This window comes from Rhizophagus irregularis, chromosome 6 (genome assembly GCF_026210795.1).
Source record: "Rhizophagus irregularis chromosome 6, complete sequence".
In the NCBI taxonomy this organism is placed as follows: Eukaryota; Fungi; Glomeromycota; class Glomeromycetes; order Glomerales; family Glomeraceae; genus Rhizophagus; species Rhizophagus irregularis.
In genome coordinates this window covers 2,359,330-2,381,886 of record NC_089434.1, presented here as the reverse complement: position 1 = coordinate 2,381,886, position 22,557 = coordinate 2,359,330, and the positions used below count along the sequence as shown (strand labels likewise).

At 26.4% G+C, this 22,557-nt stretch overlaps 4 protein-coding genes across 4 annotated transcripts; all 4 read right to left on the bottom strand.

Annotated features, from left to right (window-relative positions):
• Positions 1–3,072: 3,072 nt before the first annotated feature.
• On the bottom strand, positions 3,073–5,273 carry OCT59_026256 (uncharacterized protein; the record flags this gene model as incomplete). Its single annotated transcript, XM_066143055.1, has 14 exons — positions 3,073–3,080; positions 3,270–3,303; positions 3,413–3,446; positions 3,570–3,603; positions 3,679–3,702; positions 3,780–3,806; positions 4,038–4,061; positions 4,208–4,231; positions 4,328–4,333; positions 4,514–4,533; positions 4,623–4,644; positions 4,721–4,740; positions 5,029–5,057; positions 5,214–5,273. The coding sequence occupies 14 exons, from the start codon at positions 5,271–5,273 to the stop codon at positions 3,073–3,075; spliced, it is 366 nt and encodes a 121-aa protein (XP_065992612.1).
• An 11,629-nt stretch (positions 5,274–16,902) lies between these two features.
• On the bottom strand, positions 16,903–17,276 carry OCT59_026255 (uncharacterized protein; the record flags this gene model as incomplete). Its single annotated transcript, XM_066143054.1, has 2 exons — positions 16,903–17,120; positions 17,231–17,276. The coding sequence occupies 2 exons, from the start codon at positions 17,274–17,276 to the stop codon at positions 16,903–16,905; spliced, it is 264 nt and encodes an 87-aa protein (XP_065992611.1).
• Positions 17,277–17,377: 101 nt separating this feature from the next.
• OCT59_026254 (uncharacterized protein) lies at positions 17,378–17,778 on the bottom strand (the record flags this gene model as incomplete). The annotated part of the gene is made up of 3 exons (XM_066143053.1): positions 17,378–17,506; positions 17,570–17,696; positions 17,759–17,778. The coding sequence occupies 3 exons, from the start codon at positions 17,776–17,778 to the stop codon at positions 17,378–17,380; spliced, it is 276 nt and encodes a 91-aa protein (XP_065992610.1).
• Positions 17,779–19,761: 1,983 nt separating this feature from the next.
• Positions 19,762–22,312, bottom strand: OCT59_026253 (uncharacterized protein). The gene is made up of 9 exons (XM_025323113.2): positions 22,162–22,312; positions 22,067–22,086; positions 21,874–21,985; positions 21,502–21,804; positions 21,345–21,438; positions 21,104–21,259; positions 20,971–21,031; positions 20,057–20,889; positions 19,762–19,982 (listed from the first exon to the last, which is right to left on the bottom strand). Exons 1-9 carry the CDS (start codon positions 22,295–22,297, stop codon positions 19,898–19,900), a joined length of 1,800 nt encoding a protein of 599 aa, XP_025164450.2. The 5' UTR covers positions 22,298–22,312; the 3' UTR covers positions 19,762–19,897.
• Positions 22,313–22,557: the final 245 nt, after the last annotated feature.

Sequence of the window (22,557 nt, the reverse complement as noted above, 5' to 3'; positions counted from 1 at the left end):
CTTTGGCCAATACTGCTCATACTGCGTCATCCAGTATTTTGATTTCTAGAATGGACCTTGCTTTTGCCCATGATTTTGTCTTAACTTATGACAATGATGTTGTCTGCGAATCCAATCCAAGACACCTTCTTAAACAATATTACCAAACGCAGTTGATGCGTGATTTGTTACATTAATTGCGTTTTCACTTTACTTTTTTATTATTATCTAATATAGATTACATTGTTGACTGGGATCTTACTTGGTTCACTTTGAAATTCGAACCCTCTCATAACGCTTCCTTTACTTTTAAACATGCTTCGAGGCACCGATCCTTGAAATTCAAACTTTTCTTGGACGAATTACCCACATTGGAAAAGCTTAAAAGAACACGACCAGATTTATACATAGACGAATTATCTTGCTGTTCCTGTATCGACCGCATGGAAGATTTGATGCACCTTTTTATGTGCAAATGACGTCGCTTACCTATGCAACAAAAACTCCAATCCTATTAAGGCTATTTGATTTCTAAACTTCAAGAAGCTGGAAAATTGGCTGATATTGATCCAACTCCGTTTATTACTAAACTTACTTCTCTTTTATGCTGGTCCTTTTCATCTACAAATTGGTCCTCCTATGCCCTTGTGCGAGGTTGTCTATCCAGGCTCTTTATCGACTTATTTGTTGATTTATCTATTCCAAGAAATTCTGCGATAAAGGTTGTCGCTGCTATCCATAACAATTTTATTCAGAAATTCAGAAGACGAATTTGAAATCCGCATTATTATGAGAAAAGTAGATGGGAAAACGCAATGAACATTACTTATAAGTTGAAAACTACTTCGAAGCCATCTAATTTGCCATTGTCAACGTACATACCTTACTCATCTTTACCACCTTCAACCCTACCCGATTCACGTGACTCCGAAACCGATTGGTTGAAGAACTCGATAAAATATGGTTTGCCTTGGTTTAATCACTTTTCAGGTTTTATGGGTCGTCTAATGATGCTACTTAATAACAGCTTTTGCAGGATGGAGTGTCGATTTTTATAGTGGGCGCACTATTCGTCATTTTGTTAGCATAGTTGCTTCTACTTTGGTTGGAATATATTCAAGGGGGAAGATCTGGGGAAATTTAGTGTAATGCAATTTTTCTTTTTAGATTAATTTTTTACTTTATTTTTTCTTAGGAGACTATATAGCTTTGTTTTTAGTTAGTTTTATTTTTATATTTTTCTTTTTATTTTTTGTAAATTGTAAAGTTCAAATAAATTTAATAAAGATAAAGGCTACTATGCCACGTTTGCCTAGTTTTTGACCAGTAGTGAGGATCATCGTACTTTCTCTCCCGTTGGGCTCTGCCCATTTTTTCCCGAAGACATAGATGAAAAATATGAGGATTTTTTACCTTGAGTGATAGTAAAAGGACTTTTTAACGTTATATGAAGTTATTACCGAGGTCTTTAGTTTTGCCTGAACTCCTTACGGCTTATATTGAGTTAGGACTATTATCATGAGTCTTGGAGTTACCAATAATACTGTAAGATGGCAGTTCCATATAAACGTTCCTTTGGGCTTTCTGAAAGGTTGAAAAGTAGTGCGTCTTGGTTCTTACGCCTTTAAAGTCTAACTGGCCAAGTGGTTCGCAGGCTGGACCAGTATTTCTTGGAAGGAGCTCCTGACTAATGTATTTCTTGCTAGTTGATGTTGTTAACGGGGGAGTTAGTCTTCTAAAATAAGGAGACGGAGTTGAGATGTATGTTTGGTGTTTTTTACTCAGGTTTTTCTCATTGCACTTCGAGTTTTCCTGAGGTTTATGTCTTTATTTTTTGCTTTTTGTTTTTCTTGGTCGCTTTTTTCAGTGTAACCTTATTTTCTTTGGGGGATGGGGGGATACTGGAAAATTTGATCGTCATGGTGGCTTGGTGTTACAATTTCAAAATCAATGATCACTCGGGTGATAAGGGGTGACAGGTTGGGTACCGCAGTTTTTATAGTATGCTGATCATGGTGGTCACATGTTGGGCTATCATTAGATTAACTTATCTAGGTAGATCTTACTTTACAGAAACTTTAAGTTTTCAAGTAATATCATTTCGATATCATTTCAATATCATTTCAATATTGATTTAATATCGATATGATATCAAAATAAAGTATTATCACTTCGATATCATTTTGATATTAAATCGATATTGAAATGATATCGAAATGATAATAGAAATGATATCGAAACAACATCTTTAAGTTTAATTTAAAGATGTTATTTCGATATCATTTTAATTATCATTTCAATATCATTTCAATATCGATTTAATATCAAAATGATATCGAAGTGATAATACTTTATTTTGATATCATATCGATATTAACATCGGGAAATTTTTTGGGGTGCAGATCTACGCAGATCTGCAGGTGACATTTTTGCGCAGATCTGCAACCCTGTCGGCAGTCTTTGAAAAAAAAAATTCATCAAAAACTGCGCAGAATTTCAAGAAAATAAAGTTCTGCGAAAATCTTCAAAATTAAATCTGCAAAGAATTTCAAGAACTAAGTTCTGCAAGAAATTCAAGAACAAAATTCTGTGAAAAAATTCAAGAACGAAGTTCTGCAATAATTCACAAAAAAATAAATTATTTACTAATCGTCACAGTCATTATATATTATATTTTTTATTATGTATTTTTATTTACTAATAAATTTGTCAAATAAAATTGCAAAATTGAATATAGCTAAATAAATTTATAAAGTTAAAGAATTTCAAATATAACTAACTGAAATTAATAAAATACAATATAAAAATTGAGAAAAAAACCCAATATATGCCAACTTATTAAAATATAATCATCTTTCAAATGTATTTTAATGACGTTGACAGCGCATATATCTAAAGTATTCATCCAAAATTTAAAGAACTTTGAAGAATACCTTCAAAATTCTCTTCAGATATCATCTAAAAAGTTGCGAAGCTACAAAAAAAAGAGAAAAAATTAATTTTGTTAAAAAAAAAAATTTTATTAAAAAAAATAAAAATTTAAAGAACTTCGAAGAATACCTTCGAAGTTCCATTCAGGAAACACCCAGAAAGTCATAGACCTACAAAAAGAGAATACCTTAGTAAAGTTTCATTAGAAAAAAAATTAAAAAAAATTGAAGTTTCAAAAAGAAATGAAACTTTTCAAAACTCACCTATCTAAAGGTCACAACCGATACCAACAAAATATAGAAAAAAAATTGAAAAAAAATTGAAGTTTTGAAAAGTTAATGTAACTTTTTGAAACTTACTACAGGTTTCGTTTCCAAAGGTTGCAACCGATACCTACAAAATAAAGAGAAAAAATTAAAAAAAAATTAAAGTTTCGAAAAGTAATGAAACTTTTTGAGAAAAAATGAAGTTTTGAAAAGTAATGTAACTTTTCAAAACTTACCACAGGTTTCATTTCCAAAGGTTCCAACCGATACCTACAAAATAAAGAAAGAAAATTAAAAAAAAAATTAAAGTTTTGAAAAGTAATAATACTTTTCAAAACTTACCTATTCAACCAATACGTTTCGAAAAGAACGAACAAAACTTTTCGAACTCACTTATTCAAAAATCCCAATTTCCAACTGATGATACCTACAAAATAGAAAAATAAAGATAAGAAAAAAAAATAAGTTTCGAAAAGAAGGAACGAAACTTTTCAAAACTCACCTATCCAAAAATCCCAACCGATACCTACAAAATATAGAAATAAAGTTAAAAAAAATAAAATTTGAAGTTTTGAAAAGAATATGATTCTTTTCAAAACTTACCATCCAAATGTTCCCGCCAACCGATACCTACAAAATAAAGAAAGAAAATTAAAAAAAAATTAAAGTTTTAAAAAGTAATGATACTTTTCAAAACTTACCTATTCAACCAATACGTTTCGAAAAGAACGAACAAAACTTTTCGAACTCACTTATTCAAAAATCCCAATTTCCAACTGATGATACCTACAAAATAGAAAAATAAAGATAAGAAAAAAAAATAAGTTTCGAAAAGAAGGAACGAAACTTTTCGAAACTCACCTATCCAAAAATCCCAACCGATACCTACAAAATATAGAAATAAAGTTAAAAAAAATAAAATTTGAAGTTTTGAAAAGAATATGATTCTTTTCAAAACTTACCATCCAAATGTCCCCGCCAACCGATATCTACAAATAAAGAAAAAAATTAACAAATTTTTCAAAACTTACTACTCCAAAGATCCCAACCAATACCTACAAATAAAGAAAAAAATTAAAATTAAAAAAAAAATCAAAGTTTCAAAAAAATGAAACTCTTGAAACTTACCGATGCAAAGTGAAGGGTCTCACCGATACCTAAAAAAAATAAAAAATAAAAAAAATATTAAATTTTTTTAAAAAAAAATGAAGTTTCAAAACGAAACTTTCAAAACTTACATTAAGGGTTTCGCCGATACAGAAAAAAAAAATAAAAAAAAAATATTAATTTTTTTTAAAAAAATGAAGTTTCGAAAAAATGAAACTTTCGAAACTTACGTGAAAGGGCTTCGCCGATACTTAAAAAAAAGAAATAAATAAAAATATTAATTTTTTTTTAAAAAATGAAAGTTTCGAAAGTTTGAAGAATGAAACTTTCGAAACTTACCATGAAAGGGTTTCGCCGATACCTAAAAAAAAGAAATAAAAAAAAATATTAATTTTTTTTTAAAAAAAACGAAGTTTCAAAAAACTTTCGAAACTTACGTGAAAGGGTTTCACGATACCTAAAAAAAGAAATAAAAAAAAATATTAATTTTTTTTAAAAAACGAAAGTTTCAAAAGTTTTAAGAATGAAACTTTTTGAAACTTATGTGAAGGGCGCCGATACCTAAAAAAAATAAATAAAAAAAATATTAATTTTTTTTTAAAAAATAAAGTTTCGAAAGTTTAAAGAATGAAACTTTTGAAACTTTCCGTGAAGAGTCTCACTGATACCTAAAAAAATAAATAAAAAAAATATTAAAAAAATCTTTTAAAAAAACAGTTTCGAAAGAAAAACTTTCAAAACTTACCAATCCAAAGCGAAGAGTCTCGCTGATACCTAAAAAAAATATTAGAAAAGATAAATTTTTTAAAAAAACTTTTTTTAAAGCTAAAGATTATCATTCGGCACACAAATCATAATTGACTAGTCTGATCAACTTTATCGATTTCTGGTTTATATCCGATTGGTAATGATTACTGTAATAATACGAACTGACAAATATACTCCAACAGGACCCCGATATATAGTAACAAAAAGTAATGCATTTCGCATTATTTTAATATTTTTTAATAGGAAAAAAGTGCGAAATGCACTACTTTAACAAAAAATGGTGAATTTCGCACCATTTTATTAAGAAAAAAAAGTTTGAAACGCACCATTTTAATAAATAATTGGTAAGTTTCGCACCATTTAATTAATATTTTAATATAAAAAAGTGCAAACGCACCATTTTAACAAAAAATGGAGAGTTTTGCACCATTTTATTAATATTTTAATAGAAAAAGTGCGAAATGCACCATTTTAACAAAAAAAATGGAGAGTTTCGCACCATTTTATTAATATTTTAATAGAAAAAGTGCGAAACGCACCATTTTAACAAAAAAATGGAGAGTTTCGCACCATTTTATTAATATTTTAATAGAAAAAGTGTGAAACGCACCATTTTAACAAAAAAATGGAGAGTTTCGCACCATTTTATTAATATTTTAATAGAAAAAGTGCGAAACGCACTATTTTAACAAAAAAAATGGAGTGTTTCGCACCATTTTATTAATATTTTAATATAAAAAAGTGCGAAACGCACCATTTTAATAAAAAAAATGGAGAGTTTCGCACCATTTTATTAATATTTTAATATAAAAAAGTGCGAAACGCACCATTTTAACAAAAAAATGGAGAGTTTCGCACCATTTTATTAATATTTTAATAGAAAAAGTGCGAAACGCACCATTTTAACAAATAAATGGAGAGTTTCGCACCATTTTATTAATATTTTAATATAAAAAAGTGCGAAACGCACTATTTTAACAAATAAATGGTGAGTTTCGCATGATTTTATTAATATCTTACTAATAGAAAAAATGTGAAACGAATTATATTAGTAACAAAAATTTTTTGAACTAAGATTTGGATTTGCGTAGTGTTACTATGAAAAAAAAGTTGTGTAGAGTTAATATCGTAGTAAATGCATGCCGATCATTTGTGAGTTATATTAGTATTATTCGGGGTTCTACTCCAACTGGCAATTGTGTTAAATTAATTAGAGTTAATCAAAATGATAAAATTGCTGATATTTCAATGAAAAATAAAAGCAAAAATCTGCAAAATCGAAGATTACTGCAGAATTTTTCTAATAAATCTGCAGAAATCTGCAAAATTGCAGAATTTTGCTGATTTATAGATAAAAATATTCAATTATCTGCAAAGTTGCAAAATTCACAGAACTTCGCAGAAATGCGTCAAAAAAGTGCAAAAAAATGCGGAGATCTGCTAATTTCACAGATCTCTGCAGTTCTAAACCCCAAAAACTTTCCTGATGAAATCAATATTGAAATGATATTGAAATGATATCGAAATGATACCGTTAAGATAAACTTAACAATATCGATTTTATATTGATTAAAAATAGTAAATTTTTGTAGGTCGAAGGATTGTTTGCAATGAGGTGGGTGTCCTCCGTTTGGGATCATTCGCAATGAGGTGGGTGTTTCTTCGGGGATTGCATGACACTAAAAAGTTCCCAGAGATCTTTATGAAATAGGTTTGTTATCCATAGTATGTAGCCAAATAGGGGAAATTGAATTTTATGCGTTTTTGATGGTGCTAATAGTAGCTCAGAGGTTCTTTACCAATTCTAGGAGTGGGTATGACGCTGGATGGGTTACGTATAGCATAGTCGACTTTACCCATTTTGAAATAGATTTGGGGGGAGTAGCCGTAGTTATTTATATAGAGAGGGTGGGGTTTTATAATCTTAGCTTTTCTTTTTTATTTGTAATTTTGGAAGATTATTTGTTCTTTGTTTTCTATTAGTTCTGCACTTGTTGCGGTACTTTATAGATTACTCTGTGTTTTCTAAAGTCACTTCGGCATTAATTAATAAAATTCAAGCTTAAGCTATGTTTGCCTAGTTTTTGACCAGTGTATACTATAATTTGGTAAATATTTTTTTTAAATTAATATAATTCTTAGCACTTTAAATATATCCATTATACAGAGCTATCTCGATTACAAACATCTTGATTTTTAGGAACTGCACAACAAATTATGATGGATATTAGTAAGAAATAATAGTGATTTTGGTGAATACATCATAATAAAGATTAAAAATCACTATCATCATATTCAATATAATTATAATTCAATAAATAATTCGTATATAAGATTATATAGTCTTTTATATATTGCATGTATAAAAAACTCTGGAATTATTGATTGCATAAGTTGCATGAATCAAAGAAAGTAACCAAAAAAAAGTGCACATGCTGAATCAAAAAAAGTACATTTATGAGTCAAAAAAAGTATATTCTTTATCATGTAATAAAACTTCTGAATCAAAAAAGGTATACACAATTTGGTGAATCAAAAAAAAGTCTGTCTTTCAAATTAAAAATGATATATTTGCTTCATTGTTAGTTAATTTTTTATCCCTTAAACTGTAAGCAATTGCGGGCAAATTTGCCCGCAATTTTACCAAATTTCAGCTCTCATCTAATTTTATGAAAAATAAAGCAATTTCAATAAAATTTTTTTCCAAGATAGTTTAAATTATATATTGTGCAGCAATTATTATTATTTATTAATTATATATTAGAAAATCGAAAATTACCCATTGGTCAAAAGTTGTATTTTAAGATAATTACAAAATTTTAAAAAACTTTGCACTTAACTTCGACGATTTCATTGATAATTAATTGTAGCTATATAAAAGCTTAATAGAATATGTAGAATTTGGTATGAGAAACGATTTTCTTAATATGAATTTTGATATTTAAAAGTAGGATTTTGACTTTATATAGAACCTTAATGAAAATTTTATTATGCATTTTAATTATATATTCATAACAATTGATTTTTTTTATCTCTATTTTGTTTATTATAATGCAAAATTTTTATAATAAAAATAAAAGTTATAATAAATATTCAAATAGAGAAAAAATATGGTAAGAAAAGTTTAAATTTTATTATATAAAAATTCTGATACTATTTTTGCGGGTTAATTTCTAATCCAATTTTAATGATCAACTGTATATCTAACTCATACAATTTATGGCCAGAATGTAGATCAATTTGGCTGCAAAATTATGTGACGATCTGGCCAAAATTAAAGAATTTTTTATAGCGTCATTTATTCTAATTTAGAAATTGCAGGCAAATTTGCCCGCAAAACAGTTTAAGGGATAAGTTTGATAGTTTGATAATGTAATTTCAAGAAAAGTTCACTCGAACTTTCCTTGATCTCAATGAATAATGATAATGATAACAAAAACTATAAATAAAAAATATCCAAACAATAATTATGATGTTTAAAGTACGTGATTCAAAAAAAATTTTATTAAAGCTAATAGACAACATATCATTATAAAAATTAATAAAACTCTTCATAAATTCAATCCAATTCTAAATCTAATATTTAAATTTTCATAATCTCTATCAAGATCTTTAAAATCTCTCTATAACTTTTCATACCACTCTCTTGGTGCAAAATTTGTTTGTGAAATATACATATTATTTATTGCATCAGCAAGTGTGTTATCAGGACCCCGCTTACTTCTAATAGAGGTCTCCGAAAATATAAGGTAAAATTTATATTAAAAAAAAATTTTAGGTCTCTTAATAGATAAAGGTAAAATTATATATATGACAAATAAAGGTCTCCGGATATGTAAGGTAAAGTTAAAATAGGTTTCCGGTTTTATAAGGTAAAATCAAATATAAGTTTACAAATGTTTCGGTAAATAATAAGGTAAAATTGTATATAAAATTTAATATTTACCTTATATATACTAATTTGAAATATTGTACAACAAAAAATTTATTCTCTTCTTTATACTTGTAAAAACCATTTTATATTTTTAATTTTATTTGCATTAGCACTATCTTTTTGAAAATTATTACAAAAATTAGCTTTTAAAATATAAAAATTCGTACAGCAATTAGCAACTTTAGAATTTAATTTCAGTACTTTGGTTAAATCAAATCATATTTTACTATCTAAGAAAGTTGTTTAGTAAGGTCGAACTACTTATATTTGAATTTTTATAGCAGTTGGAGTAATATTTATTGCATACGAGCATTTTTTTATTTTAATATTAACTTAAAATTTACGTTTTTTGTTTATTAAATTCGGAGCGTAATTTGGGCATTTTAGTCAAATGAAATCACCTTTTTAAGCTTAAGTAATATTGTTCGGCGAGATCGAAACTACCTGAATATTAATTTTCATAAGAATCAGTTTAATATTTACGGAATACGAGCAATTTTCGCACTTTTAATTTTTTTTTATTTTCCCGATCAGTGATTATAGGACGTAATTTGGGCACTTTGGTCAAATGAAATCACTTTTTCATGCTTAAGTAAAGTTGTTCGGCAAGGTCGAAAATATTTAGATAAATATTTTCATAGCAGTTGGATTAATACTTATGGGGTACGAGCATTTTTTCATAATAATACCAATTACGAATTTATTTTTTTTTAAAAAAAATCAATTAGATTTTTTTAAAGAAAGTAAGTGAATAATAGTTTCGAAGTAAAGTTAAAGATGTGTGTCTTTAAGATTTTTTTTATAGTATTTTTGTAATTCAAAGTACTTTTTTTACTAATAAAAGTTATTTATCTTTAAAGAATAAGAATTAAACTTAGTAAAAATAAAAAATTTTTAAAATTTATTGTAATGATTATAAAATATTTTGTTTATTTAATATTTAAAAAAATTTAGGTCTCTGAAAATCTAAGGTAAAATTTAATATAATTTTAAAAGGTCACTATATATATATGGTAAAATTATGAGATAAGAAAGGTTGGTAAAATTACTAGTAAATCTGAAATTTTGCCCGGAGACCTTTATTAGAAGTAAGCGGGGTCCTGTGTTATCTAAATTTTGATCTTGTTTCTATAAACAATAATATATATATGTTTAATAAAAAATAATAATTATTTTAATTATTTTTATATTACGAATTAATAATTACCAATTGCTGTTACTTTTGATAATGCTATTTATGACTAAAATATTTTATACGTTTATTTCTTCTTAAAGTAGAAGTCATTTTTTATTAAAATTTAATCTTGTCATCAAAATTACATTAATCAAATCTGTATTACAATAAGGAGTAAGGAATTATTTTAGAATCAGAATTTAATTATTTAATTTAAATGCGATGATATAATGTAATATTGATTAAATGCTGGATTTGCACAATGCCTTAATGCTCGAGTATCATATATTCCCTAGTTAAATCATAAGTTGAAGATAATCATGTTCTTTGCAATAAGACGAATAGCAGGCAAAGAGTTAATATATTAGTATATAAATCACGATTAAAAAAGTTCATTTGACATACCCCAGATATTGACATTAAGTCTATTGTCTAATTATTTATTTAAATGATTGATGACTAATAAAAAAGCACTATTCCGCTCTTTAAATCTTCAAATCGAATCTACATATTTGCTACCAACCTTGATACCCAGCTTAATTTTAAACCTCTATTTTTTTCACAATAGGATTCTGTTTAATCCTTTTTTTTAGTAGGAATAATAACGAAAAAGTGATAATGAGCAAGTATAATATTGTACAATACATATAAGTATATACACGACGAAGACATCAATACCTTATTTAGAATCTAAATGGAAAATTAGCAATTGTTCAATTTCTTGGCAAGATTATACAAAATATTTCTGCTTTCACTTTATTAAAATTCAGCTAAATCTGATTTTTTCATTTGAAGGACTATTACACTTCAAAAATCCTGTGATGTTGTAAATCTAAGAAAATTGTGTAAAGTCTAAAAAAAGAAATGAATCGGTTAGTATAAAGTTAAAACAAAAACGAAAATAAAACAAAAGTGGCAACTTACTTGTCCAGTTGAATTCCTATAGGTTAGAAACTAAATAGAGGCAAAACTAAATTCATCACCGTACCGATATCAAAAAAATGATACCTAAAGAAAAAAAAGTAACAGTCGTTAATGTGTGTAAGAGAAATAAAAATAAAACTATTTCGACCAGAATTCAGTTGAAGTCTAAAAGAATACTCATTTAAAATCTTTTACATTGAAGAAGTTTTAATTATTCAGCAATTCAATTTTTTTTCTTAAACTGATGAACTAACATTGTGTGATTTGTGAAACTTAAAAATTGGCAAAAATTTTGCTATGTAAAATTCTGACAATACGTTATGGAATATCACATAAAGTTATGCTTTACATTTATTTCATTACATTAAAATATGGAGTACTTTGATATTTTATGTTGAATTACAGTCTATAATATTTTGAAAAAATACATTTTAACAAAATTATAGAGTACTTTGGCATATTATGTAGGGCTACACTATGTAATATATTTAAATATTACAAAATTTAAGTTTATATAGTACACTGAAGTACTTTGTAATCTTATTGCGAAATACTATATAATTCTTACATTATGTAAAGTTCACAAAGTACTTTGCATATTAAAAATTCCTGATGTAGCTTGTTAAACTGTTATCTTTACATTCGTAAAACTTTTTTAAACCGTATATCATCATATAATAGTAAGATTTCATAATGCCAATATTAAGACTTAGGAATATAGTTTCAGGGAATAAAATAATGTAAAGAGGATAAAGCAAGAACATCAGGAAGTCACAGAAAAAATGTTCATCAAATGTACATCAGTCACTTAATGTATATCATAAAGAAACGCTGAACATCGGACCCTGCAATGTACTACCGATGTCACAATATTTGATGTGCATCACCTAATTTTAATGTCCATTAATGATGTACATTATTTAAAGATAATAAACATCATATTAAATTTATAATATTATTGAATTTATTTTATTAAATACACTATAACAATAATATTAGCTAAATTTTTCTATTATTAAAAGTAACAACTGTTAAAGAAAATGAAAAAAAAGACAGTAGGCTTTGCAACGAAACTTACAATCTTTATATTAATTAACTAAATACTCCAGGACTTACAAAAAAAGGTTTGAAGTTATTCTTCGAAACTTGTCCAAGAAGTACAACCTAACAATAAAAAGATAAAAAAAGTATTAATAAAAAAATTAATTTAAAAAAAAATTTTAAAAAAAGTTTCGAAGTAAAACTTTGAAACTTACTAATCCATTCCGTTAAGATTTGTATATACTTACAAATCTTGATCTTCTTGTTTCATTTTTCAGAAATTCATCCGAAACCTAAAAAAAAGAAAAAGAACAGTTAGTAACCGTTCTATAATATTAAAAAAACAACAAACAAACCAAGATTCGTACTCACGAATCTTGGTTCCACTTTATCTGAAAATTGGAGGCCCACCCGAAACCTAAAAAATAAAATAAAAAGAACAGTTAGAACCGTTCATAGTATTAAAAAAATAAATCTAAGGTTCGTAATATAATACTTACGAACCTTAGTTCTCCTTTTTCCGATTTTCAGAAATCCACCCGATCCTCTAAAAAAAAAAAGAAAGAACAGTTAATAAACTGTTCGTAATATTAAAAAAAATCTAAAGTTTGTAGTAAAATACTTACGAACCTCAGTTTATTATTTTATGTTCTTCGGAAGACCACCTGTACCTATAAAAAATAAAAGAAAAAGAACGGTTAGTAACTGTTCATAATAATAAAAAATAAAAATAAAAAACCAAGATTTGTACGTATTTATGAATCTTGGTTCCACTTTATCCGAAAATAGAAAGTCCACCTAAAATCTAAAAAGAAAAGAACGGTTATTAGTAACCGTTCCAAAATAATAAAAAATAAATAAATAAAACTAAGATTCTTATGAATCTTAGTTCTTCTTTGCAAAGTCCCTTCCTTCATCCCTTTCCCAGTTTTTTACCTTAAAGTCCGGTTTCGTATTTAAGCCGGTGTCTTTCTAGTATGAATTCTACAAAAAAAAATAACAAAAGAAATGTTAGTTCGTTTCTCATATTTAAAATAACAAAAAATTCACTTTTTTTCCATTTCTTACCTAAAGTCCAGTTTTGTATTCAAGAGCTGACTCGAGCTGGGCTTGAGCTTTACCTAAAAAAAGAGAAAGATGGTGTTAATGATGTTTTATAATGCCATTACACAGCCACACACTCACCAAACAACACCTACCGCATATTCCATAACCAGAAACCTAAAAAAATAAAAGAAAATTGGCATTAGTATTGTTTTAAATGCCATTATACAACCACACACTTTCCAAACTATACCAACCCATGTGCAGCAATTCTTGCTGATTATAAGAAAGGTGAAGGTGATCTGAATTTACATCCAAAAAATCCCCGTGAGAGAGTTAAGGTTAATTCATCCACTAGCTGGAAATCTGAAAAATAAAAAAAATGCGTTAGTGGGGTTCCATAACGCAATTTTATAACCATACTATTCATACATTACACTACCTACTGAGAAAAGGCCGAAGAACTAAAAAATAAAACAAAATTGTGTCAGTGTTATTCCATAACGCAATTTCATAACCATACTGTCCATACATTACACTACTTATTGTATAACTCCAAGGAAAGGCCGAAAAACTAAAAAATAAAAAAAATGCGTTGGTGTTATTCTGTAACGCAATTCATAACCGTATACAGTCTATTCTTGATATAGCGAAGAAACTGGCTGTTCTGCACCTCAAATTCATTATAGCAAGTTAACGAAGAATTTGAAGAATTTGATTGGTTACTTTGTTATAGCGAGAGAAAATTAACATATTTTATTGGCTAAGCGTCACGTGATTCGTTATATAAAAATTCGCTATAGGAAAGGTAAACTGTATTAAACTACTTACTGTATAACTCCAAGGAAAGGCTGTTCTTGCTTCATTTCGATGGAATTCATGTCTAGAAGAATGTTCTTAAAGAAAAAAAAGAAAGGGAACATTAGTAATGTTCCCAAATTAAAAAAAACAAGTATCCACCCTTAACTTATATTTCCGCCATTCTTTTAATAATAAAGAATAAATTATTATTTAAAAAAAAATTGTTAAAAGAAAAAAATTTTTTTTTTTATATAAAAAGTTGATCTGATCAGGATCGGTAAATCAGAATATCGGTAAGTCATATGACCAACATGAAACCGTAGTAATTAGTAACCAATCAGAATTATTAATTTTATTTTATTACTTTATAGGCATTATGAATTCAAACTTTTTACCTTCTACGCATCTTACAAAAAAAAATATGAAGAGAAACGTTAGTTCGTTTCTTAAATTAAAAAAAAATATGTAAGTTTCAAAAAAAAACTTACAGTATTGTCAACAAAATGAAGCAAAAGAAAGGTGTGAGAAAAAAGGTAGAAGCCAAAGGAAAGGGAGAACGAAAGGGAAAGTGAAGGACGAAATGGAAGGGAATAAAGGAGTCTAAAAAAAGTAAAAGTTTAAATTTATGTTTAATATTCGACCAAGTTAAATATGGATCAAATAGTAGATCATTACAAATTTAGGTCAAATAATTTAAATGATTCGTTAAGAATTTTATAGAGGGGAAACATGAGAAAAGAAAGGGCGGGAAAGGGAAAATAAAAGGATAAGAAGAATAAAAAAAAAAGTTTCTTTAAGTTTAAAAAAAAATCATGTTGCCAGTCTATTTAAAATTATATCACATGATATAATAATAAATAGGGGCTGATATAAAATTTTCAAATATGTATAAATTTATTCACTCAATACCATTTGATAAACATTGAATTTTCATTATTAAATGTTGCACATCATAATGAAAATCTCATTGATGAAGTTCATTAACGTTAAATATTACATATTCATTTAAAATAATGAATATTATAATATACATGATCTACAAAAATGTACATGTGATGAATATTTTTTCCGTGACTTCCTGATGAAGTACTTCTTTTATTAAATCTTTATTATTATTTAATTTATCATCATTAAAAGAGTTAAAAGAATCATTTAAATTCTGTATTATTAATAATAAATATTCTTTTTAGACATAATTATAAAAAGAAAAAATTAGAACAGAATGGAATAGATCATAATATGGATTTTTCTGCTCAATTTACGCTGTTTTTTGATTGGCCAAAAAAAATTTTGTGAAAATCGAATCAGATCAGAACAAAACAGAAATGAACAGGGTTAATGTTTCTATACAGTTCTTTAACCTTGTAGTATTCAAATATTTTTCAGCTTTTAAACTTAATTAAATTTTAAACTAAAAATGCTGTCTGTATAAAAGAAATAAATGAAAAAAATTATGAATCTTTATGCAAAGAATTTATAAATTTTTTTCCTAAAAGTTATTCTTTAAGATGCATTAAACTATTTTTCAGTTTCTGAAATTCCTAAAACTATTCTGAAATTAATCCAAAACTTTTAAACTAATCCAAAACATTTGAAACTAATCCAAAACTTTTAAAACTAGTTTGAAACTCACGCAGATTTTAAAAAAAAACTATTAGTAAGCATTTTTATCATAAAAATAAAAAATATATAATAAAAAGTATTTCTCAACATTTTTTATTAATTAAAACTATTACTAAAAACAGTTTTCTCTCAATAATAAAAAACTGTTGCAAAATGATTTTCTTTAAATTTAAAGAAAAAAAACTGTTTTAATAGTTTTTGTTAAATAAAATAATAAAAAACATTTCACAACATTTTTTATTATAATAACTAATTAATAAAAACTGTTAGTATGAAATAGGTTTTTTTTTAGAAAATTTTTATTTCATACCAGGAGATACCAGTATCCTTCCCAAATTTAAACTCTGATTTTTAAAATATTCAAATTCTGATTTAAAAATTCACTTTTTATTTACAAACTTTTTAAATAAATATTAATTAAGAATAAAAACGCAAATTGATAAAGCAACTAAGATTGCTGGGCGAAACTAAGTAGTTCAGACAATTGTTAAAATTGAAACTAGTTTAAACATTTTATTAAAAAATTAAAAATTTGCGAAACTGCGAAACTGACGAAACTGGTAAAACTGTAAAAGGTTTAGATATATTTTTACATAGTAATTAATAAAGTTTACCATTTATTATAATAAATTATATAATTAAATATAAATTTAACCAGTTTTGCAATTATAAAATTTAATATATATTATATTAATTATTTAAATCATTATATATATTAAAATATATTGTAAGTTTAATTAATAACCAGTTTTATAATTTTACTTTTTATATATTATTATTAGTACAGTCAGATCTTTATATAGTTATCTAATCAGTTCTATAAAAATTGGTAACTATATAGAGGCTCGCTTTTACTATGATGTAATTATATAAAGGTTTTTTTATATAATAAGTATATAAATTGGATTTTCCCAAAAGTATGATTATAAGGAGAAATTTTATATGATGTAACTATATAAAATATTATTATATGGAAGTCCAATTATATTTATTAATAATTATATAATATTTATTCGTAAAAAATTTATTTAAATATATATAATAATGTATTAATAATTATTTATTTTAAATTTTATTAATTAGAAAGTTTAGACATAGTTTAGACATTTAGCTATTGTCGAAACCTTTTGTCATAGTTTAAACTATTACTAATTAAAGTTTAGACTTTTGTCGAAAGTTAAAATGAGTTTGTAAAGCGCCTTAATTAAGCGAACGAAATGAAAAAACAATGAAACGTAAATTTTTAGATTGTACTAATTATATGTTCGATTCAACCATTAAATTTTCTTGATTAAAATGAATTTGTGTATTTAATTATAAAGATCTTGATGATAAATTTCTTGATCTGAAAATTTCTTTCTTAAAATTCGTTTTAAAACTGTAGCACCTAACTGGCAATCTTGAACTAAAAAATGAATCTCTTCTTTTACATTAACAGGTATTTTACGCAAAGATAGAGCAAATTGATGAAGTAATTCTTGACTATTTAACGTATGATTATATTCTTCAACAAATTTGTTAATAAAAACTAAATTTGAACATTTTCGATATGAAGCATTTAACAAAAAACCACATTCTATACAAGCTGATTCTCGCTCTCAATTTTCTGTAGGATCAAGCCTTTTTTTAGGTTCATACTTGCCTCCATGACGACATTTGTAAGTTTTTTGAGCATATACATCATCTTTTTTTTCAACACGAACGATTTTTGTTTCAAATTCTATTTGAGTTGCATATCGTTTTAAAAATTGCTCAAGTACGTCAAATGAAGTAAAAGTTTGTCCACTATACAATTCTATCTTCAACTTCATCATCATCTTCAAAACCATTACATTTAGATAAATTGATCTCATCTTTAAGTGGTAAATCAACTGATGAATTTTCAAAATCAAGATCGTTGATCTCTTTAATCATCTAAAAAAATCAAAGTGTAAATAATTAGTAAACAATCCTCTAGCAAATATACCTAACCCTAACCCTAAGTAATTCCCTAACCAACGCACCTAACCTAACTCTAACCCTAAGTAATTCCCTAACTAACGCACCTAACTTAACTCTAACCCTAAGTAATTCCCTAACCAACGCACCTAATCTAACCCTAACCCTAAGTAATTCTATAGCAAACGCAACTCTTACTCATCGCGTATAAAGATTATTAAATTTTACATTCGGGAAAAGTTGTTCATAAATTGTGTTTAAGTGAAATTTTTCGTGTTCAGGGAAAGTTCATAAAATTGTGTTTAAGTGAAATTTTCATGTGCGGAAAAAGTTCATAAAATTGTGTTTAAGTGAAATATTTATTAAATAAGAAAGAGTATTTGTCAGAAAGTTCACATTTTAAATAAAAAGAAAAGTAGTTTTTACATAAAAAAAGTTTCGTTCAAGTATAAAAAGTATAAAAAGAGTTTATTGTATGTATTATAAATCAAAAAGTTTAAATTATAGTAGCGTACAATGATTTTGTGTCACGATATTAGTGTACAAATCATGTGTTTTGGGTAGGATACTGGTATCCCTAGTATAACGTACATTTTTTCTTTTTTTTAAATTAAAAAATAAAAACTATTTGCAACAGTTTTTCATTATAAAAAACATTTTGCAACGTTTTTTATTACAATAATTAATTTTTACTAATTTTAAATTTTTTTTATTAATTTAATTAGTTTTATTAATTTTAGATTAATTATCAGTTTCAGATTAAGTTTTATCAGTTTTGGATTAGTTTTACCAGTTTCAAATTAGTTTTACCAGTTTCAAATTAACTTTACCAATTTTGGAAAATAAAAAAATTTCAGAAATAATTTTACCAAGTTTCAGTTTTGATAGTACTTTAATTTCCAAAATTGGAAATTACAGTAATTTTTGGCTGAAATTATAAATTTGGCTAAAATTATTGGGATGATATATAATATGTAACAAATAAGATTTTTCCTTCTGAAAAAAATTCTGTTTTTAGAATAAATAGTAAAAATAGAAAACTATAGGGATGTAACATGGATAACAAATTATAGTTATGTGATACATATTTTGCATACTAGTGTATATTAAGAATCTTAAATTTTTTTGTAAAATTAAATATAGAAATATAATATCATAATTTTGGCTTAGTTAATTGTTCAAAAAGTTAATTATAATGCTGGTAAAAATTAAATTTTGGCCTATATTATAATTTGCTAACAAATATATACTGATATTTTTAATATAATAATATTTTTTTTAAAAAAAAACTGTATTAATATATAAAGGTTTAACTGTATATCTAGTTTAAATTTCTAATCAGATAACTAATTTAATCTAAATATTTAAGTCATCTATCAGGTTATTTATCCTATTAGATTAGATTTAAAACTTTAATTTTATCTTTTTACTATTTATACTAATTTTAGCAAGCAATTTTAGTTAAAAAAGTTGACTTTTGGCATTTATTTTGCTATAACTACTTTGATTAAAAAGTTCCATTTTAAAAATTAAACATATCTGCAAAATTAATTAAATAAAAAAATATTTCTAAATAATGTTTTGTACTTAAACTTTAAATTTGTAATTTTATTATTAAGAATCTGACTTTTTATTTGTTATTTTTTAATTTTTAGAGACCTTTTACCAGAGAATGTACAAAAAACATGCCAATAATTAGATTATTATATTTAAGCAAAGCCATAGTAATAGTTAGTTAATATTATTAAAATTTTATAATAAAAGTATTAAGTATAATTAAAAATTGTAGTAAAAGATTAATTCATAACCTATATAATTGAAAAATGTCAGTCTATTAACATGATTTTAACAGAATAACCATAATATATCAATTTCTAATTTTTCTAATTAATACTTAAACTGATTTTTCTCAATGAAATTTTTGCTATATACATATAATCAACTTATTGCACTACCCATTAGTAAATTCGTAAGTACTGTATGTCTATATGGTAATTTATACTTTTTAGCAACATTTGAATTGCTTCGAGCGAGGCTGATCTCGCATTTTCTATAGAGGAAAATTTATTAATGTAAAGAATAGTGAATATCCGTTACCAAATGACTAAGAAGTGAATAGATTACAATTATAAGATTATTTTGAAAGATACGCGAGTGGAGGAAATTTTTCTAGTAAGGTAAAAGAATTACTTTGTAGCAGCGGCAATGACGTGGGATGTGGAAACATTGTTGCTAGGAAATGTCTAAAAAATTTATTCTACGAACATTGTCTATTGTTCTTACAGTAAAATGTTTGCACAAAATAATTAATAATATTATATAAAGGTATACTCTCGAAGATTAGTTCAAATTAATAAAGTTAACTAATTATATAAAAGTTCTTGATTTTTTCTTTTTATCAGGAAGCATGTCATTTAATTTCATTAATGACAAATGTAATCGCATTGCAAGCCTGTAATAAAAAGAATGGTTAAACAAAATTTGCTTGAAATTTTTTTTTTGTTTTTGTTTTTTTTTACATATTACCTAAATTCAAATTCATATCCATTAAAATTAGCAGTCTCTTCCCATACTAATTTAGCCTTTTCTAGATTTTCGTTTAAAAAAGCGGCAACTCCCATTTCCCAGAATGCGAATGGTTCAATAAATTTATCATCAACTATGTCACCATTATGATCAAGTATCCATCTGAGACATTGATTCGTTTCTTGAAATCGATGAAGCTGGTTCAATATAGAACTTTTGATAAGAAGAAGCATACATTGTGAATCAATTATATTGCTATTGTTTAAAGTGTCCAATTTTGAATTAACAATATCTAAACAACGGATCAAATCTTCTTTCTTCATACATGCAAAACTATTCCATATAAGTAAAATCTCCAAACCCGGTAATAATGTATTTTCAAAATTTTTCGCCATATAATTTTTTACTTTACGTGTAATATACTGTTCTACTAGAATAGTACGACCACCAAATTTTCGAACAGATAAACCTGGAACTTCTATGTATAAAGCTATCGCTTCCTTCTTTTTCCCCTGCATTTCTAGACAAGCTGCTTGAAAATAACGGAAAAACGCGGGACTCCAATAGTTCTCTGTTGCAAGCGTGTCAAAACATTGTGCAGCTTTTCCCCATTGTAAAGTCATCGCGTAGTTCATTCCCAATTCATAGTCACATAAACGTCTCAGTTCGACACCAAAACCTTCTTTTAGGTTGTGATTTACTGATATGAATGCTTCGGTAGACGCATCCAAATCACGTTTGAGCCGGAGATTACGGCCGGCGAAAAAAGTAAAAAAATCAGATCCGGGAAATTGTTTCAAAGCATCTTGAATATATTCTTCAGCTTTCGGTATCTAAACGTATAACAATTTTAAGAATTAAACCTTAATTATAAATATGAAATTTCATGCCACATATTTATATGGATTAAATACATTATCTGGGCCCAAAGTAGATGGTGAAAAAGAAGTCAGCATTGTATAAGATGTCACAAATCTGCAGTCCATAAGAACATTAATAACATACAAGTCAAGTAGCAATATAGAAATTTATGTATCAACAACTTACAAGAGAGATGCCAATGGCGACCTTATCCCTCTTCCTTTTAAAGATGCGTTTAGTAATTCTATACCTAATTCTTTATTCCCCCTATAACCTATAGCAGATATAATTTTTATAATTTTTCCAGGCATAAATGAAAGTACAAGATTACATGTTCCATAACTAAAGATTATAAACAAAATTATGTTAATAAATATAAAAAGATCTGGCCAACATAAAAACATAATTACATCAAAAAATTACCGACCCAAACTCTACACCCCCTTTAGTATGATAATCCACGGATACATTGAAGCCAGGTTTATTAATTTCATTCCACACAATTTCGTAGTTTTTATAACCTAGTAGTATAAATTCAATGAATAAAGAGAATAAATAAATAAATAAGAAATAATTTAATTTACCTCGTCTTAAGTTCAACCCTGCTTTTACATAACTAATAATACTTTCTTGGAGTAATTGAATAAGAGCTATCAACAATAATGATTCAGCCTTAATAACAGTACTTCTTAATTGTCCATTTGACATAAATTGTTGATTCTTGTTACTATTTCCAAAGTAATTTAAATTGGATATAAACTTTCCGAAACTTGATCCTATACTTGATTGCGATTTAAAGGCTCCTATCTGTGCGCTAGCTAAGGATTCTGCAGAAACAAGTTGTTTAATTGCAATAGAAATATCCTGCTCGTTAAAAGTTGTTACCGCTAAATAAAGAAATAAATGTTAAAAAACAATACTAATAAATGTAATGATAACTAGGTTAATCAACTTACCTTTTAGAAATGATATACACCCTTGACCTAGGGCATATAAAGGATCAATATCTGCTTTTTCTGCAAAAATTTCCTGCGCTTCTGTATACCGATTGCAAAAAAAAGCTTGAACCTATAGAATAGAATATTAAACAGGATCGGATCAAAGATGACAAGAAATTTTTTGGACATTGGATTCATCAAAGTTTCATACCCCTTGCCACATTCTCTCATCTAACATTAGAAAAACCAAAAATAATTAGAATAATGGAATACATATCCTACAACGTACAAATGTATATGTAATACCTTCTTTTTCTTGCTCATTCGCAGATAATGTATTGAGTTTGACATTGTTTAAATCTATATTATCAGAAATATCGTGATCGTCAGAATCTTCATAATCTATATTGCTATTAGAAGCATTTCCATTCTTTGGACCCATAATTACAAATATTACGGAAGATACCACAAAGACTGTATTACCTTCTTCAATATATGCAGGCCATGTTAGTCACACAAGGAGGTAAATCGGAAATTTGTATTACTAAGCGAATACACGCGTAACTCGCATATTTTTATCGAAATACCTTTTAAAGTAATCGTTTTTTGTTTGATGAACAATCTTTTTTAGTTACGAATTCCGGAGCTTATCACGTCAGAAATGATAAAAGGTCAAACATAAAAAGGCAAGCTGATATATTT